General features: G+C 44.7%; 1 protein-coding gene across 1 annotated transcript; it reads left to right on the top strand.

Moving 5' to 3' along the window:
- Positions 1–3,243: 3,243 nt before the first annotated feature.
- On the top strand, positions 3,244–14,095 carry WHAMM (WAS protein homolog associated with actin, golgi membranes and microtubules). The gene is made up of 10 exons (XM_009886121.1): positions 3,244–3,387; positions 4,769–4,919; positions 5,419–5,588; positions 6,268–6,433; positions 7,395–7,582; positions 9,037–9,123; positions 9,208–9,303; positions 9,686–9,965; positions 10,152–10,334; positions 13,729–14,095. Exons 1-10 carry the CDS (start codon positions 3,244–3,246, stop codon positions 14,013–14,015), a joined length of 1,752 nt encoding a protein of 583 aa, XP_009884423.1. The 3' UTR covers positions 14,016–14,095.
- The last annotated feature ends 6,125 nt before the right edge of the window (positions 14,096–20,220 follow it).

Raw genomic sequence — 20,220 nt, 5'->3', positions numbered from 1 at the left:
GGGCCAGCGGCCTGGGCCAGCCCCACTGAGGGGGCCAGCAGGCGCCTCGGGCCTGCCCGAGGTCGGGCTGGGCGGAGGCTGTCCCTGAGGGGTGCGGGGTCGGGGTGCCGCAGGGCCACCCCCTGCTCTCCCCGCAGGCAGAATAAGATTCCCCTCGGTGTAGGACCGCCTGCGCTGTTGGTGCAGCAGCACGGCTCGCAGGTGCTCCTGCCTGAACCTCGGCTTTAGCAGCTCTTGCTCACCTGGGACTTGCATGCATGAGGATGGCAGCCTCCGCTGCAAGAGCTTTGCTCGCTCAGGCCAGACTCACGTTGGGGTAATGCGAGCAAGGGTGACCACTAATAGCATCTTGCTTCTAGTATTGTCCAATGTTCAGATTAGTGCTGACACAAACACTTTTTTGGTTGTCTGGAAACTGCTAAGTCAACTTTCTCAAGTACTGAGTGTCATCAGTCTTTGTAAGTGCTACTTTATTAAGTGGGGAATAAGCCAGCTCTGGGTGGGCAGTCAGTGTAAGACATTGGGGTGCTTACTTAAGCTGCAAGTGCTCCTACAAAAACACCTTGCTAAAAATATCCAGCAGTGTTGTGCAATGGGTGGCGTGGTAACCAAAAGGGAGAGTACAATCATGCTCTAATTTTCTAACCTCCCTATGAAGGTCTTAAACTGCCTGTTGGGAGTGACACCTATAAATGGGGGATTCTCGGTCAAGTTTTTTATTAAAACCAAACTTAGCCACAGACCAATGCCAAATAGGTGTTTTGTAGTCAGAGTTATGTTTTTTTAAGTGTCAAATTCTGGCCTAATCGTTGTATGAACTGGTGATGATTTTAGCCCTTTCTCCCTTTAGTACCGTAAGTTTCTTCTTGCTGTAGATGCGTTCCTGGGTTGTGGGGGTTTTTTTGTTTTTTTTCTCCCTTGTAGTAAGTATTACTTTAAAGGATGGTATCTAGTAACATGGTTGCAATAAGACATTGGTGTGTTAAAACAAGGGTTATGGATACCTTAACAGCACCAGTGTGTTGGTATGATACTTTTCTTGCTGTATCTGTTTGCAGTCTATTTCCTGGCAAAGTAAGCTGAAAGGTGTATGAAAATGATCATGCTTTGGGGGAAAGTTAAGAGTTGGCTTTACCCCTTTGTTTCCTAAACACTAGTTTAAGTGAAGCTCATGCGCAATGTTGTATACAAAGGCTGTTGTGTCTGTAACTGACCATAACAGTTCATGGCCCAGTTAGAAGTATTTTCTAGCCACCATGCTCTTTTGCAGGCAGGACAAGTGTGTACAGCCATGTGGCAGTTTGGGGTTTGGTGGTTAAGGATAACTCGAGAGCAGTTATTCTGATATTTCCAATTACATTTTAGATATGGCTAAACATGCTGTAGAAAGTTGTTGTATTTGCAGGCCTAACGGGCACAAATTCATTATATTGCACTCTAGACCAAGTTACATAAGATTTAAGAAATAAAATGTGCTGCTTCTGGCACTAAACTAGCCTTAGGTGTCCCTTTTTGCATCCATGTCCTTCTCAAATACTTCATCCTCTGGACCAGCAAATTCATTCTGAGGAATGTGGAAGATACCAGTACCAGATGGAGGAGAGTAGTATTGTGTAAATACTTCTCGTATGTGTTCAAAGACAAAGGGAAAAACCCAAGAGCGATACTGTTACAACAGCCACAGGAGCAGTTGTGCTAATGGAGAGCCAGAATTCTGTGAAAAGAATATCAGGTGGTTTAAAATCAAAGATTTGACATTAAAATAGAAAACAAAAAAACCTAAACCCTTGTAATGAATAATTTTTCTCATGAGTTGACTTTAAATTTCACTAATACTTCCCCTCTACTCGCTATAAACGTTCTCTGGGAGCAGCACGACCCTCACTTCTTGCTTTGAGTATGGGAACCAGAAAGTGAAGTGGTGTGTTTCCATTTGGCTTCAATAGTGGGGGAAAAGCGGACTGTTAAATTGCTGCAGGTGGGCCCTAGGACTGTGTCTGAGCTACCACAAGTTCCTGGGGAAGCATAAGGGGCCACAGGACTTCTGGGATTATCAGAAACGGCACAGTTCAGATCCTCTGTTTCCCTGTCCTGTCTGTGCCAGGCCTGGAGGGAGGATGGGTGGGAACCCATCCTTGGGCTGACTTCCACATGTTTTCCCTGGGGAAATGCCTCCACAGCTGGGAACTTTGCTCCTCTTGTCTTACCCAGACTCAGCTGGCAAGAGCAAAGGCGATGGTTTAATTCCAGTGTTCTTCAGTTGCAACACAATCAAACTTATGTTTCTAATGATTTTTTGTCATTGTTGGAGCACCAAACATCCCCTATTCCCTTCCCTCCTTACAGAGCTAAAGAGCAAACACCGTCCTTGCAGGAATGTCTGTGTTTCTCAGTTTAAGTTAGCTCTGTTCTCTCCACTGGCTCACTCTGTCCTGGCACATGAAGCACACCATGGTCTAAGATAGCTGTTGTCAAAGAAGAATCTTTGAAGCTTTGTTTAGTGCCAGTAAACAAATGCAACTGAGGGGAAGTTTCCAACTTCGTGTTTTTTCATAGAAGCAAATAAAGACCTTAAGTAAAGAGTAGTGTATCAGAAAGGCGGTTGTTCCATGGAAGAATTACAAGTTACAAAGTGTAATATCACTGGAGCTGAGATTAGAATAAACTATTGTAAATTACATAAATGTTAAAGGAGTTTACCTGCAGGGTATATCAGGAGTAGAAATCTCTTTCTGAGTTCTTATTTTTAAATGGCAGTCTGATTTTTCTGTGCCCAAAGTCAGAAATTCTGGATCCAGAAACTCATTTTATTTTAGGAGGTGTTTAGCAATTGTGGCAGCAGTGCAAGAGCTAGTTTAAGAATACCTTACTTGTCCTTCCAGTACACAGACTTCCCCAGTTTCCCATTTGTGTTTATAAGCAGCAGAGACCAAGGCATCTGCACGCAGCTATTAGAATTTCTGCGGTGGAAGCCCTAGGTGTGATTCTCCTTGCAGTCTTCCAATGCAATATGCAGCAATTAGTGCCTTTACCAGTGCAGTGTGAACAGTATTTCCAGCTAGGGGTGGTTGCTGGATGCCTGGCGTACGCCTCCTGTGCAGGGGGAAGTCTGACCTGTTCATCGAATGACAAAGGGCGGGTCTGTTCCACCAAAGCTCGTCAGTGCACACGGATGCAAAGCAGGCAAGTCTGATTTGCCTTTTATCCCACTAGGTTCTCCAGCAGCATAAAAGTGCTGATACAATGGTGGCTTTGATGAAGGTTTATGAAGAAGAAGACGAAGCTTATCAGGATTTGGTCACCATGGCAACACAATTCTACCAGTATTTACTGCAGCCCTTCAGAGATATGCGAGAGCTGGCGACACTTTACAAACTGGAAATCCTGGTAGGTCTGCCTTTACAAAGTGAAAGGCCAAAGTATATAGTAGGGCATCAGCTGCTCTTTCAGCAGTTTAGACTCAAATCACTTCACATTCCTTACTTCTCTCTGTACCTGCCTTTTTTTTCCCCTGACAAGCCACCAAACGTGACTGAGAAATTCAGAGTTAGGGCAGAACCATTCTCAGAGGATGTCTGAGTCCATGGTATTGGCTTGAATAGAACTGCAGATGTCTTCCTACCAGTGTCCCACCTCCCTCTGTTTCGAGGAATTAAAGGGAAATCATCCCTAAGCTCCACCTCTCTGGGGTTTACTCTCTGGTAGGCTGAATTTACAGAGATTTAGTAGTCTTCGTTGTTCTACCTTCAGTGGGATTTCTGACATTGTGCCTGGCAACCCCCAGCAGTGCTGATGCACTGGCTTAGCTCAGCTGTGGTGGTAGAACAGAAGGCAGAGGGCACCTTACCACACAAGCAATTTTCTCTTGCTGCTACAACCTGCTAGGAGTACAGATTAAAATGTGTCAGTTGTCACTGTGTTCATTTAATTTTATGTGCATCTTAAACTGGAAGCACATATTGACAGCTATGATGTCCTTGGAAATGACAGCCATCTACTACGTTCATTTTTCCTTAACTAGTTTGTGAAAATTAAAGTGAGTTGTTAATGTTCTCATAAAAAGCAGAACAGTTTTAAGTTTAGACTAAGGTTCTTGGATACTTGGGGTCTAAATCTGTAAAATTCTACATAAAATATATATTCTATATAAAATATCCAGTGTGCTGTACTGAAAATTTAAGTGAAAATTGGAATGGATGAAACAGAAAGTTTATTTATGTATAAAAAACCTCACTTGAAATTAGTTCTCTAAAAAAAAAATATAAATTTGAATACTAGTTTTGTACCCATGTACACTTTGTGGACTTGCAAATACTCTCTTATGTTTCTTTTCTATACCCTTGTTCCTGTGTGAAAGAACTGCCAAACTGGAGAACCTGACAGTGCAATGTGCTGTCAACACGTGGGGAAAAATAGAAGAGAACATTGCACATAGAAGAGTGATTTTGAGTTACTTTTAGTAACGACTAAAACCACTTGTATTGGACGTGATTCTTACGATGATAGTTTAAAAATATTTTAAGAAATAAATTAATCCAAAGTTAAATGAGAAGTCATAATTGGGGAGCAAAGGTTCTGAGTTACCCCGGAGAATGAAGAACAAGGCAATATACACAGGCAGGAGTAGTGATTCATTTGGTGTCAGGTGAGGGGAAGGTCATGTTTGCCACTGTGCTCTGCCTTGCTTGAAATGTCTCCAAGTGTAGCATCATGTGGGCTGCACCACTGTCGTAACCATTTGGCACCTGAGAGTTTTGTCTCCTTGCAGAAATCTTTGCAGTATGATAATTTGGGGCCTAAAAGAGTAGCAGCTTTGCAGAAAGATGCTGAGGAATGGACCAAGCGAGCTGAGAATGCTGTGTGCTCCATTCAGGATATCACTGTGAACTACTTCAAGGAAACTGTAAAGGCGGTGGCAGGTAATCAGAATCATTTGCACAAAAGGTTGTGTAAATACTTGGCTTGAGGGACTGAGAGCTCTTTTTATCACCTTTGCTGGTCTCTGCAGATCCTGAGGTTAGGATGGCTGTCCATTTTATTCACTTATCTTTTAACCGATTTGGTTTACAACTTGCATTTGGCTTGCACACAAACATCAAGGCCTGAGACTTATGGCTGCAAACTTCTGAACAAAAACCGTGCACACTTTTAACGCTTGATATGCAAGCCTCAAGGATTTCAACGTATTAACTGAGTAGATTGCTGTGTAACTTAAGGCATGTTTCCATGGTACAATGAAGTATTTTATTTACGTATATAAAATCATGAATTTGACCTTTTAGTCTTGTAATTTCTAAAGAAGTTTCAGAAATTGTTTAGTAGAACCAGCATTTTTAGTACTGCAGCTATAGTAGAAACACACAAGGGCTTTAAGTACTGTGCATTTCTCATCTCTTATTGCCATGTTTTAATCTGCAGCAATGCACAAACAGATGGAACAAGATCAGGAAAGATTTGGTAAAACCACCTGGGCATCGGCTTTGCCACGACTAGAAAACCTGAAATGTATGTTAGCTAAAGAAACACTTCAGCATCTGAGGGCAAGAGAGTTGTGCCTGAAACAGAAGAGAGCTGGCATTCAGAAAAACGTAAGACCTTGAAATGTCTCCTTTTCTGTCACTGGTTTGTGAAGGGCTGATCAAAACCTACTGACATGGTCATGGGAGTAGACTGCCAAAGTCTTTGTCTATGGAACAGCCTAGGTCTTCAACATGGTTTTAAGTTGTGGAAAAATGCATGTCTCCAGTTTTTAAAATGGCTCCTGCACATATGAGGACATTCACGAAGGTTAAGATGCATGTTTTTACAGTGCATTTGTGATACTAACCTTTACAATTGTTAGTTTTAGGGAGATAAAAAACAGATATTATTTTCAGAGGACACTGCAAAATAAAGATACGTGTTTTAATTTTAATCTTCTGATCTTCTTGATTTGATGCCATCTAACTGCTGCTAGGAGTACCTGATGTTTATTTTCCAAGAGCAGTGTACTGCACCATACATAATTGTTTTCAGGAGCAGTATTATTCATGCAAATTATAGTGAAGTCTTTCCTGGTAGATGTAATGTAAATTTACACTTTAGGTTAATAAGGCTCTCTGCGCCTCCGAGTTTCTGCTCCAAGCCATTTCTAAAGTTCTGTGCTTTCCATACCAAAGCAGCTGCCAGTTAGCCCAGGCTCTGTATAGGTATTTGTGCATCCATGTGTGTTTCATGTGTGCATATTTTGTTATTAATGCTTTTTATCTTCTATTTGGGGCTATGCAGATGGAGAACCTCAGTGAACAAGAAGAGAACCTAACTGTAGTGGAGGAGCTGGAAATACATTATTATGAAACGCAGCTGGAATTATATAATGTACAGCTTGAAGTATTGAAACATGAAGAGATGCTGCTTATCATACAGTTGGACACTTTAAGGAGACATATTAAAGGTAAGAATAAACAAATATTTAAGCACATATCCAAAACACAGGAGTGAGATAGCCTGCTCTGTTTTCACTTTAAAAAAAAAAAAAAGGATGATTATCACTGCTCAGGTCTCGATAGTAGAAAGCATCATTGGAAAACACTGATGCCATGGCACCATCTGATATTTTGTCTTCTGACTAATTAGACACTAATTTGATAACACAAGTTTAAAAAAACCAAAAAGCCACACTGGTAGCTTGACAGCAGCTGTGATGTGTGCATGCACTGATGTAGCATATGGAATAACTTCTATTGAAAATACTTAACTGCTCTCGTAGTTACCCGATCTACGCATAGAAACAGTGGATATTGTGACCTGCTGAAATGGGTCCTGAAATTCATCACAAAGCTGTTGTAATTTGACATGCAGAAATTGAAGCATCCTGTAATGACAAAAAGAGGTGATTATAGCTAGATGGTACTTGAGTACTACTATATTCTGGTTCGTCTCTTTGTAACATATTTATGACCAAATTAGGCACCAGTCTTGTTTATGCTTATCTGTGCTTATGAATTCTCTATTATTGTGTACACTGTGAAGTAAATATTGCTCCTGCTTGTTGCATAATTAAAACCTGGTAAATAGTAAAATAAGTCACCCAGTGTTGATCAGAACAGTCTTCAGTTTTCCAGGAAAACTCCAGTCGGTGAAGGTAGGAGTTAAAGCACAGAGAGACATTTGAAAGAGGAATCTAAACAACAACAAATGCTAACAGCATAAATTTGATCCTGCAGAGCACCCCTGTGAGTAACATCACATGTTTGCGTAAGACTTTGAAGGACCAAGCTCGGCTCTGGGGCGTTAGACTTTCTACTAACTAACTCACTGCCTTCAGTGGCTTTTAAAATGTCATTAGTTCTTTTAATGTTTAAATAACTGTGGCAATTTTTTGGTTTTTAAAAAAATGCCAAATGCCTTTTTAGAGAAACAGGATGAAGTTGTTTACTATGATACATGTGAAAATCCTGAGGAGCTCAAGGTCATTGAACAGACAATGGGACAACATTACGCTAACTTGTCAGAAATGACGATGCTGAGGCAGAAGACTAAGCAGTTGGAGACAAAGCGTGGGACTGTCTGTGCGAGGAGAGCCTACCTCAGGAACAAAAAAGTAAATGCAGTCCTGGAGATGTGCATTTTCTTTAGCTGATGTCTTGACTCACGAGGGATGAACAGGAAGCAACTAGGGAAGCTTTGGGTGGAGTGGACAAGATGATACGTGACTCAGTGCTGAGGCCACCAAACAGAAAGAGGGGCAATGTGATTTTAAGGCAGCTTTACGCTCCACTGTGTGGTGCAAGTGCCTCTAGTTTATTAAGAGAGCACAAACTTACATGGATGACCCAGGAGGTGTTCCCCTGTCAGCTAAACCTTACCAGAGCCCTGCTGTGACCAGCTGGAGCTTTGCCCGGGCAGCCTTTTACAAAGCAGCTGCAGGACAGGAGGAAACCTGGCCTGCAATGAAGGAAGCTGCAGTGACAGAACAACCCACACGGTTATATTTTACCTTTGAGGGGGGGGGGGAAGGGGGAATTCAACTGCTGCAATTCTCTCTCCAGCCTCTCAGTTCTGTGCAAAGGGCAGTTTTTTCCTTTGTTTCCCATTCAGAGCAGAACACTAGGAAGACACAAGTGAGGTCACAGTTGACTCTCATGCACCTTCCCAGTGAGCTGAGCTTACCTTACACCTGCACAGTCCTGCTGGGGCAGAGACCAGAGATTAAGCTCAAGCCTGTCTGGCCTTTTACCCCTCACTAGCCTGGACAAAATGGGAATGCCTTTGGAAATGTTTTGTGAGCCATCATTGTCTCTTGCTTGCAACTGCTTCCTCAGCAGACGCTTCCTTTGCTTCTGTTTTCATTCACTTAATTGCTGTCTGTCGGTTATATAAGACTAAAGCCAAATGCCAGATGATTTGCAAATGCTTACCCAGCCATGTGGATAATTCCCCTTGGTACAGTGACAAATAGCGACTCCCAGAGAAAATATTGAAGGCTGCAGCTTCTCTGCGGCACTTTGTTACTAACAGAAGGTGCCCCTGTTCGGGGTTTATTGTGCTTCCTGTACCTTTGCTTCCCGGGCTTTTGTACTTGCGAGCTACAGTGAATAAGGGACAGGGAGAAAGTAGCCTTATATTTTTGTAATGCCCTGCCAGCTTCCCTCTTGCCTTCCTCCTCGTGTCTTTGCACCCCTTTCCTCCGGCTGGTACCTGGGTGAAATTTCTTCAGAGCTTCTATCTGCCTTTTTTTTTCTTCTCTTTTTTTTTTAACCTAAATGTAATACAGAGGGATCACTTCAGATCTGGGTATATTTCCTCTGCAGCATGAATAATCCTATCGCTAATTTGGAGAACAAAAGATCCCATTGGCTTTAGCCATGAAGGAGTCCCTCAGGCTTCACCTTCAGGGTCTCACATCTGCCACTAAGCTTAGCCATCCTTCTTGGCACAGCCAAGCACTTGGCCTTGGTCACTGTTTAGTGGCTTCTGCACAGCAGTTAATGGCACAGATGGTGCACAGTAATTGTGAACTAACCAAGGGTTGCATCAATTTTGCTGTTCTACCAGGATCAGTGTGAATCAAGCCATCGGCAGAGACTGCAACAGGCAGAAGAGAGCAAAAAACGCTTCCAGCAGCATCACAGTATACAGATAGTGAGTACCGAATAGCAGCCTTGGAGAATCTGGCAGCTGCTAGTTTTCACACACTAATGCTCACTTACTTGTATTTTAATGCAGAAGAGAGATAAGCAAAAGGAGGAGGAGAAAAAGAAAAAAGCTTGGATAAGCCAGGAACGTCAGAAAACACTGGAGAGGCTGAAATCATTCAGGGAGGCAAGTACTGTGAACCACAATAGTCCTAAATGGTGTCAAAACACAACATCAGAAAGTAGCCATAGCTCACGTGTGAGCATGGTCCAAACCAGAGACCACGGTCTGGGTAGCCTAAAAAGAGGATTGTGTGTAATGAGTCAAGATGATTAAATCCACTAAGGATATAGTTTCCACATGCAGAACCTGTTAAAAAGAATACAAGTGAGGAAATGGTGTTGAAAGAAATACCTTGATATTCATTTAAATCTGTTTGGGGTTGAATTTTCTGCTTGAATGGGTGAGCGGGACAGGTCTGTACTCTGTGGTTTTTTGTCTCTTTGGGGCTGATGTTTTGGCCAGTCCAACAAAGATGTGACCTCCTGCCTTACGTTTTGTTTTTCAGAAGTGTCCAGCTCATGTTGTTGTGAAAACATCTCGTCCTCAGCCTCTCAGTCCCAAGTTGCCACGAAGCATCACTCAGCAGGTTGCAGTACTGTCCCCTCCACCTTCCTCGAGAGCAAGGGCAGCTCCAGAGCAGCCAAAGAGCATACTGCTGGTAGAAGCCAAAGGATCAAAAGCTTCACATCAGAATAGCCCAGCAGATATCCCTGTCCAGAATTTTGTTACTGACTGTGACACAGAGCAACAAAAGCAGAGTGAAGGATTGATGATCTCTCCCTCCTCCTCCTTACCACCACCATGTCCGGGACTGATGGTCTCTCCATCCTCCTCCCCACCACCACCACCTCCGGGACTGATGGTCTCTCCATCCTCCTCCCCACCACCACCACCTCCGGGACTGATGGTCTCTCCATCCTCCTCCCCACCACCACCACCTCCAGGACCGATGGTTTCTCCATCCTCCCCACCACCTCCTCCCCCGGCTCCTCCCTTACCTCCTCCTCCCCCACCTCCCCCCTTACCTCTCCAGTTAAAGACACCATCAGCAACAGAGGATAAGCCACTTCCCCTTAGCTCCGATGGCCCCACAGAAAGCCCTACACCGCACAAACAGGATGACTCATCCAGGAGGACTATAAATAATTACATAGGTAAGAGGGCTCGCATTGACTGTTGTTTTTTTTTTTCCCTTAATTTCCTGTATTTTTCTGTTCTTCCTCTCTCTGGTTCTGGACAGGAATAGTGTGCAGTCTTGCTCAAGAGAATGAAGCTCTTCGAAAGCTTAGTCTAAGAAACCGCATACAATGACAGTGACCATAGCTCAGGAAGTTAAATGAGTAACAATGATTTGTGTATTCTGTTTGATAGACTTCATGGGGTCCTGATGCTCAGAGTGTGTGACTCAGTGTTTTGGGGGAAATGCTGTCAAATTGGACAGGCCAGTCTTTTAGGACATTTGAACTTGAGTCTGCTGGAATCCTACATTTATTAAGTACAGCCTTACAAGTTAGCTTAAACCATGTGGCATGGTTTAACCCTAGCTGCCAACCAAGCACCACGCAGCCGCTCACTCACTCCCCTCTGGTGGGATGGAGGAGGGAATCAGAAGTGTAAAAGTGAGAAAACTCATGGGTTGAAATAAAGACAGTCTAATAAGTAAAGCAAAAGCCACACACGCAAGCAAAGCAAAACAAGAAATTAATTCACTACATCCCATGGGCAGGCAGGTGTTCAACCATCTCCAAGAAAGCAGGGCTTCAGCATGCGTAACAGTTACTTGGGAAGACAAATGCTGTAACTCCGAATGTCTCCCCCCTTCCTCCTTCTTCCCCCAGCTTTATACACTGAGCATGATGTTACGTGGCTCGGAATATTCCTTTGGTCCGTTGGGTCAGCTGTCCCAGCTGTGTCTCCTCTCAGCTTCTCCCAGCCTGCTCACTGGTGGAGGAATGTGAGGAGCAGAAAAGACCTTTACCGCTTAGCAACAGCCAAAACCACCAGTGCGCTATCAACACTATTTCCCATCCCAAATCCAAAATGGCACTATACCAGCTCCTAGTAAGAAATTCAGCTCTATCCCAGCTGAAAGCATGATACCATGCTTAATCACAGCACTACGAGTTCTGTGGAGATCTTAATTCAGGACCTGTGTTTCTTGTGATGCTGAAAATCCCACTGGTGTAATAGGTGGGAAGGTATCAGAAGAAATTCCAAGGAGTGGGGATTTATTCATGTTGTTTGGTGAGAAGCAACTTTTAGTACCAAGTTAGTTCTTGCTGCAATTTTGCAACTGTTGAACCGAATGTGATATTTTGAGTGAGGATTAATCACCTGTCCAGTCAGAAGACCACTGTGAGTAAATTTGTGGTTGTAGTAAGGCTAGACTTCAGTGTTTATGATTTATGTACTCCAGAGCTAGCAGCTGGGCTGCTTGCGTTTCTAAGGTACGCACAGCCTGTGTCCGCTTACAATTTCCTTGGTTTCTAAATAAAGGTTTCTTCAGAGCATTCATGCAGAATTCAACCAGGATTTGAAAGGCAGATGGATAGTTCTGGCATACTGACATTCCCAGGGCAGAAATTCTGCTCTGTTACACCTCTGCTTTGTTAGCAAGATCATGCGGGTGTAATTGAAGGCTGAACTCGACAATTGAAACAGTAGTTTGAATGAGAATAGAGCTCAGCAGCCTCCCGTGGCCATGGGTTACATCCTGCTAACAGGCTTATTTTTATCTCTAAAGCAAGCAGATATTTTCACTACGTCAGGGAGATTGATCTAAGTTGGAAGGCAGCAATATTTTATTGTCATTTTTCACAGTGGAGCTTATGCTAAAATGAAGCATGTCTTTAAATGTGGTACATTCCTTTTCCTTTTCAGACTATTCACAATACATCTAAGCAGCCTTTTTATCCTCTCCGTTAAGAGGCAAACCACAGGCAGACATACCAAGAAAAGTTCAGCGTTTTCAGTTCTTCCCAGGTGTGCGGAGGTAGGAGCAGCGTAAGGGCTGAGAGGCAATTGAGTCACTGTGACAAACTGCTGCACATCCAGTGGATCCGGTGCGGACTTCAGTCTGGGAGGTCCATGGGATGACTCTACCACAGATACTCTGAAGCAGCTTTGATTAGCAGCAGGACTTGTACACCAGAGTAGTCTGAGTGCTACTGGAACAGCCTTGCTAGTAGCTAGTATTTACTACCATTCGCAGCCTAGCGTTGATGTCCTTTTATTATTTTTGGATAAGAATAATCCTTGTTTGTTTATTGGGGAGATTCGATTGGTTGTTCACACCTACTTCATGAAGAAAACCAGCATGTTGATTGCTGTAACAGTAATTGATAAAATACTGCCACAAGAACTTACTGAAACAGTTTCATAAACAGGTTGGGTTTAGTTACAGGTGGACTACTCATGTTTTTGCACGTGAAAAGCCAGGAGAGGTTCATATTCTGGTGTTGCAAATATTGTCTGTAATGTGTTAACGTACTTTCCAAGGGGAACTTCTTTTATAATATAAATAATATATATAATATAATAATATAACTTGTTAGCCTGACTAGTCTTTTACGAAGCAGCCCATTTGATTAATAGACTTAAGGCTTTCTTACTTGAAGGCTTTGTAAGACAACTTGGTGGATCTTCGCTTAATCCTTTTCTGGCATCTCAGCCTCTGAAGGTACCACAGGATTTAGCAGAATGTTACATTTCAAGTGCTTGATGTTAATCACATCACCTCCCGTGCACTGCGCATGGCAAAAACACTTCTAGCTGTGAGGCACAGATGGTCTGAACCTGCGGCTGTAGGAGTCGACTGCTGTCCAGGGAAACTGCCTCCCTGTCCGACAGTCTGAAGCTAGCGACAGAGAGTCCCACAGAAGGGGTAAAACACAAATTACGGTGTGTATCAAGAGAACTAGTGGAAGCTCTCCTTTACGGTCTGAAGTTCAGAAATGTACACCTGAGATTTAAATCATGCTGTAAAATGGGAATTATTTTTTAAGTCCATACAGAAAAGAGACGCCTGCCTGCCTGCTTAGGGCCTGATCTGGCTCCCACTGACTTCAGTGGTGCAGTTTCAAGCCCTTCTGCTCAAATCCTTTCATTTTTCTCTTGGCTGAGCAAAAATGCAATTGACAGTCTCAGCAGGCATCTGAGCAAGCTAGGAAGAACGGTAGATTGTTTCTAATACAGAATACAAGAGAATTTTTGGTTCAGTGAAATTTTTTTGGAAGCCCATAAAGTTGTAATGAAAAAGAAGCATCCTCCTTTGTGTATAATTTCTTCCTCAGAGCACAACCTTGTGTAATGTTGAAGAGGCGTTGGATTCTCAGTTCAAGATATAAAAGCTGTAACTGCTTTTTAAAAGCAGTTCCAGAGCCTGGTGTTGCAGAAGCTTGAAAGAGACTGTGCTAGAACAGAGCAGTCTTTTTTCCTTTTTCCAGCAAAGATGAAAGGAAGAAGCCTGAACGCTTGGGAAGGGTTTTATACCTCTAAGTGTGGTTGTATTGTTCATTCTTCTGGTAACAATAGATTTATCTGTTGCAGGTTCCATGGATGAGGTTTTGGCTTCTCTAAAACGTGGTGAAGTTCATCTTCGCAAAGTGGAACAGCCGAATCCGTATGCCTCTGTAAAAGACAACCTCCTCTCTGCCATCAGGCAAGGAGTTAAACTAAGAAAGGTGAATCGAGGTACTGAGAAAGATGTCAGTAAAGGATCCACTAATGAGCTGGAGAGAAGCATTAAGGCAGTCATCCAGAGAATTAAGAAAGTGTCTGCTGATTCTGAAGATGAGGAGAACAATGATCAGAATAATGGAGAATGGGACAGCTAACCAATTCAGAGTGACAGACTTACTGACTGGAACAGAGTGTGTGTCTCATTTTGCATGTTGTAGAAGACTGTCCCTTTCAAAATGAAAGAACAGTGTGATTGTGTGTGTTCTCATAGCCAAAATGTCTTGTCAAAGATTCCTGATGATTTTCTGTAGGAGCAGCAGATTCTTATTTTTGCATGAGAAATCATACTCCAAATTATGCTTGCATTCATAGGCGTTTCTGGCTCAACCACGTAGAGTTTTCACCACATCTGAAGACAGCTAAAATGCTGGATTGAAACATACCTTATTTAGGTTGTTACTACACAGTAGGTAATGCTATCACAAGAAAGTTTAAGGAGTGAAAAACTAACTGAAAATCTGTTTTGTCAGATGAAAGTAGAACCAAATCTGTGGTGACAGAGGCAGACCAGAAAACTTAGCATAATCTGGAACCTCTCATTCCTACCTCCATTGTCCAGAAAAATCTTTAACGTTTCTCGTCTAATGCAGCTCCCTCTCTAGTAACTACATGGATACTCCATTTATCATTATGTTATAGAGTGTGCACTTATGAACGGGCTTGGTAATGCTGATTGGAAAAATTACTACGAAGTTTGAAATACACACTACTGTAGGAATTGCTGAAAAGTTTACTTTTTAGCTGGAAGCTTAAATATAGAGAGGTTTTAGATGCTAAATGTTTTTCATACATCTACATTTACAATGAACTGTCAGCATGAAGGAGCGAGCCAAAATATTGTATATAATATTTTCTGGGATCTAGCCCTGTAATGCAGAGCTGCATTTCTCCACTGAGAACATCAATGTGTGTTTATAGCTACTTTCATGAATTTAAATTACCTGATAGCCTTATAAATGGCAAATATTTGCATTGTGCCTGGAACCTGACTATTTAAAAATTCAGCTACATTCAATTTAGAGACTGTTTCTATTTTGGGTAGATAGTGACAAAAATGGTTCACAGTTTCTTTTGGAGCTTATACTGACCCTTAATAAAAAAGTATCCTGCCAGAAGCAGTGGATTCAGAGTGCTCTCGTTTTAGGATGCTGCTGTGAAGTAAGCATTACTTACACCGGGGTACTCTGGCTTTTGATAGCAAGTGGCAACTACACAGCAACTGTGCTCTGTCACTAACCGTATATGTAAATGCTCTTATTTTCTCAAATATTTATGAATTGTAATTCGGTAACAGAATTGCAAACACGGTGCTTTAATTCCCCGTTATAATGCAAAGTAGCAAATCTGTTTAATCAGCACAGTAAATATGTATGCAAAAGTTTTCATGTGAGAAGCAGGAGCTGGCGGCTCATTTTTTACTGTTTCAACACCTACTGCTATTTTGAAGTCAGAAAAAAACGACCTTTTTTTTGTCCACTGCTGTCAAGCCAAACAGAAACAAAAGCGGCAACAGCAGCAGCACAGGTCAGTTTTGCACATTCAGGCTTCAGCATCCCAAGTGCTGAATTCCTCCCGTAGACTGGAACTGAGGACAAAATCCGGTCCTTTGAGAGTGGAGATCCCTTGCCCAAGGATGCCCTGGGCAGAGGGGGTGCTCGGCCAGCAGCGGGGAGCGGCATGGGGAGGGTGGAGGGGGCTGGGAGCTGCCCCCATGCGTGCAGTGCCCTTTATCAGGGCGGTTATTTAAAGCCGAGGGAAAGGGCGCAGAGTGTGGGCTGCATTCCTGTGCCCGGTCCCTCTGGCCAAAACACCACTCAGAGTCCAGGGCAGAGCCCTTCGCCGTTTTATTACTATGGCTGAATTCTCAGCTACCGTGCTAGGGAGTTAAATGCAGAGGTTTAAAGTACGCAGGGAGTGAGTGAGAGAGTTGCAATTTCTCCAACAAATCTTCAGCTTTTGTGTGTTTAACAGCAGCAATTTTACCCAGGAGAGGCCACCTGAGTAACAGCGGCACTGGGCAGTGATTTCTCCTCCCTGGAGTTTTGCAACCACACCTGGAGCTCAGCCAGGGGCTGATCTCAGGTGTTCGACAGAGCACTCTACATCCCAGGCTGAAAAACTTCTTAAAAGCCCACTCAGACACCATCCAGACCCACCTGTTTTTCTGAGCCCACTTCATTTGCAGTATGGCCAAGGGGCCTGCTCTGTGAAAAATGGGCTGCAGCAACTTTCTAGTTGGTATGGAAGCATCCACCTCTATCAAATATCCTTCTCCCTTGGTTCTCTGCCAGAATTTGAAGGATGCTACTGGGCAGAGATGAGCCCTGATCGGAACAGGGCTCCCAGGACGCAGAGCAGACCTCGCAGAGCCCTAGTGCCGAGTCGATGGCGGGGACCTGGCCGTGCCTGCGGGTGCTGCTGGAGCACCAGCGCTCCTGGATGGCAGAAACACGACCAGGGAAAACACCAAAAGCACCAGCATTAGCCTAAAGAAGAGAAGGCGAGAGAGCAGTTTTCAAATACATAAGAGGCTGCTGCAAAGAGGAGGGGAGTAATTTGTTCTGCGTGTTCACAGGGAGATAATGGGCGTAAATTACAGCCAGAAGGATCAGGTTAACGGTAGGAAAACCTTCCTAATGAACAGTGAGAGCGGAGAGGCGCAGGGACAGATTGCCTGGGAAGGTGCTGGAGTTTCTGTCACTGGCCATCTTTAAAGGCAGGTTAGACAAATGGCCCCCGAGGTGCTGCTGGAGTTGCTGAGGCGCTGCGGCAGGGAGAGGACTGCAGCCTGTGGTGCTGGTGGACGCGAGCTCGCTGCTGCGCTGCCTTGGGGCTCCACGGGGGGAAGCCACAGCTCGTTTTCTGAGAGATGCCCAAATGTAAGAAGACTGGAAAAAAAAAGCCCTTGCTGAATCACCCTCAGATTTTTCTTCTGACTCTCCATGACCGTGACCTGTCCTGCGCCACTGGCACTGGGCTATGGCGGGTAGGATGTGGCCCCAGTGCCCCAAGACTGGTGTACCCCAGGTTGGTGGGGCACGCGAGAGAAGCCACCGGCAAGTGACAAGAGGAGAGAGGCCTTAATCTGGCTTTGCGCTCAGGCTTCAGCAGGTGCCTTCCCACCATGGCATGCTCCGGCAGGTTCGGTGCGGCTCCTGGTGCCACGGGCTTTCAGCAACGCGCACGGGCTGATGGCAAAATAGGAGAAACCGGAGTGGTGGGTTGGCTCCCTGATGACCGGCTCTACCGAATTAGCTTAACAACCTGCAAAACTGCTGCGACGGCCTTCTGACATTTAATGCCCTTCTTTAGAGTATCGGACCCTGGGCTAGTAAATGAATCCCTCAGTGGGAATAGTCTGCCCTGACTCTGCAGCTGCAGAAATTGCTTTGTTTAAATTGCAAAAAATACAGTTGTCTGGCTTTAAAGAGTTAATAATGCACAGATTTGCTGGAAAGCCCGGTAATGAGGTAAAGAGATCATTTTCTATAAGTCAGTATCGCTGTGGCTTGTGATCTCTCTAACTAGACATGGGCAGTCCAGACAGCAGCTGCCAGTACTTTTAGGGAGGTTTAAAGTTAATGTATTCAAAGACGACTTGGTCTGACAAAGAATTTCACTTTGAAATCCCAGCGCTTTGATCACAGCAAGAGAAGAGTGGCGGCAGTGTTCCCCGGCACGCAGAGCTCTGTGGCCGTAGCCGGTAATGCCAGTGCAGCTATGGATTTGTCAGCATTTCTGTCAACGTGCCGCTTTTTGCGATTTATGAAGCTCCTCCAAAACCAGCCCCCCCGGTTCAGTACATGGGGCTGACTCACAGGCTGGATACTGAGGTTGGTTTTTTTTTCCCCGCAAAATGGTATTGACTCAAGCAGATCAAGTCTGTGTGTGAACACTTTGAAGTGATCCAGACTCTGATCTTACAGGGGCTCGAGCAAATATGTCACTTCACTCATTCAAAGAGCCTCTCTGAACTAATTTAATACTATTTGAAAATTGATGCTGATTTATATAATGTGCTTGCACAAAGATAGCCTGTCCTCCCCTATGGGCTTCTCAGCAACAGGCAACACCTCACCCATGTCTGCAGGTCATGGAATTACTGCTGTTTGCACAAGGGATGGAGAATGTGCCCAGAGCTGGGAGATGCCCGGTCCTCACCACCAGCGCTTGGGGACTGCGGGCATTTCTGTATAGAGAGCTATAAACATGCTATGAAAGTACTTCACCTAATATCCAATCGTGTTAAAAACTCCAATGCCTATCTCCATGCAAACCATATGTGCTTCCTTCTCCTTGGCTCTTTCAAAGATGCACGGTTGGAAGCAGTGGGTGCGCTGCACGTGCAGCCTGCTCGCCTGTGCCAGCCACACGGTGCCAAGATGCTGCAGGAGTTTGCCTTCCGGTTAAAACCAAGTTAAAAAACCCACAAACAACTAGATTTCTGCTTCTACCAAAAATTAAGGTTTAACCTGGTCTTTGCAGGGCCTTTCCTCCTCTTCCCTGGCAGAAGGGGAAATGGCACCCCTGGCCCAGGAGTATCATTGCCTCCCACCCTGCCAGCCCACCCCGGCCAGGGCTGGAATCCCAGCGGTGTCATCTCTCATGTCTGAGAGGCCACAGAAACCCTGTGGGACTATGGGGACTACTGAATGTGCCTGGGTTTGAAGTGGCGGTGCCCATGAAGGTTTGCAGGTCAGCACCCCCGATCCATGCTCCAATCACTTCCACTCACTTAAAATAAAAAGATGCACACATCCACCAGGACACCAGGAGCAAGAGGGAGAAAGATAATCAGTATGAAGGTATTCATAGAGTCTAACAAAAACATGGGAAATGCTGCTTTTTTTTTTCAGTCCTCCTTGACAAAGAAGAGGTTTGTAGATGAGTGTGCCCCCTTTGGAGAAAATGAGCTTTAAGTCTACGCATGCCCTCACTTGAAAAGCATGGTTTTAATTCCAAAACTTCCTGTTTGCATCCGAGAGCACATCTGTGTACTACACACCACAATAACGTGATATTGGCAGGAAAGAGGGACACATCGTTTCAATTAAACCCGTGGCGATGATAAAATGGGAATGGTATTGAAGGCATCTTTTAATAAATGCCACAGCAAACCTTGGCAGCAAAAGCAGCTCAGAACAATATGTGAACGAATCCCTGGGGGAAACACACACTCAAAACTGCTCCAGAACATGGCTTTTTTTTTTCTCCTGGCGAAAAGGTATGTGATTTTCATTCTCAGCATGTCATGCTAAGCTGAAAGCAAGAAGCAGCACAATTAAATCTGCTCAGGTAGCACTGACATTAACAGCTCAGCTACTTGTGAAAATGCTTTGTAAAACAAGCCGCGTTTAGCAGGCCATTGCTCTGGCAGTAGGAATGAGCCACAAACTGCTCCAAATATGTATTTTGCAAAATTACAGTTGCTCATTTTCCACTAGATGCCTCTCCTGCCCCCGCATCCCCAGCCAAGCACTGAGGACGGGTGAAGAGCAGCCCCCTTCCCGGGTAAGCAGGGTCGTGTGGCTGTGGCTCGGGGCCAGCCCCGAACAAGGGCATCCCGAGGGAAAGGGGGCACACACACCCCCTGCCCCACAGCAACGTCGTACCTGCTGGTAGCCAAAGGGGGAGACGCCTGGGGAAACGCTGGCACGGCTGCAGCCTGGGGAAGAAACTCAGTGTCCTACTGGGAGACTGGCTTCATCCCCCTTCAAAGACTCAGTTAATCCCTCTCAGTGTCATAAAGGTGTTTGCAGCTCCCTTCTATACCAAGGCAACAGTCGAAGCACCATGGCATCCTGGGTGTCTTTGCAGAACCAAAAGGTATGTCTCTGAGACCCAGCAGCAGCCTCCTGCTCTGCCCCCAGTTTCCATCCTCTTCTCACCCAGAAGGGGTTGGAAGCAGCAGGCTCTGATGCCAGCAGTGTGGTATCAGCACGTCTTGGCACTGTGGCGGTGGGCAGTGCAGACGCTGGGGGGTGATGAAATGAATCTGTCCCACTCCTGGAGACGTGCTGGAATCACTATTCATCAGCAGTGAGTCACTGCCCTGCCCACGGTCTCTTCCTGAGAAGCAGAGGTGGCAGCAAAACAGGATGAAGGACCTACGCTCCCCTCCGCCTACATGGAGAGCTCTGCTCTGTCCCTCCCTCCCGAGCCAGCAGGCCCTCTATTTTGGAATAAAAATACTGAAAAGTGTGCACAGAGTGGTGAAGCAGAAGTGCATCTTGTCTGCACTGCCAAAAGGAGTGCTTTGCACGTGTAGATGCTCCGGGAAGCATCTGCTGCAGGGAAAAG

The sequence above is a fragment of the Charadrius vociferus genome, unplaced genomic scaffold (assembly GCF_000708025.1).
Source record: "Charadrius vociferus isolate BGI_N301 unplaced genomic scaffold, ASM70802v2 scaffold365, whole genome shotgun sequence".
Lineage (NCBI taxonomy): Eukaryota > Metazoa > Chordata > Aves > Charadriiformes > Charadriidae > Charadrius > Charadrius vociferus.
This window is presented reverse-complemented; position numbering and strand designations above follow the sequence as displayed.

Coding starts and splice junctions, on each gene's coding strand:
- WHAMM (XM_009886121.1), top strand. CDS start 3,244: ATGGTGGCTTTGATGAAGGTTTATGAAGAAGAAGACGAAGCTTATCAG. Junction 9,304..9,685: donor GGCTGAAATCATTCAGGGAG/GCAAGTACTGTG, acceptor TTTGTTTTTCAG/AAGTGTCCAGCTCATGTTGT. Junction 9,966..10,151: donor ATTGATGATCTCTCCCTCCT/CCTCCTTACCAC, acceptor CATCCTCCCCAC/CACCTCCTCCCCCGGCTCCT.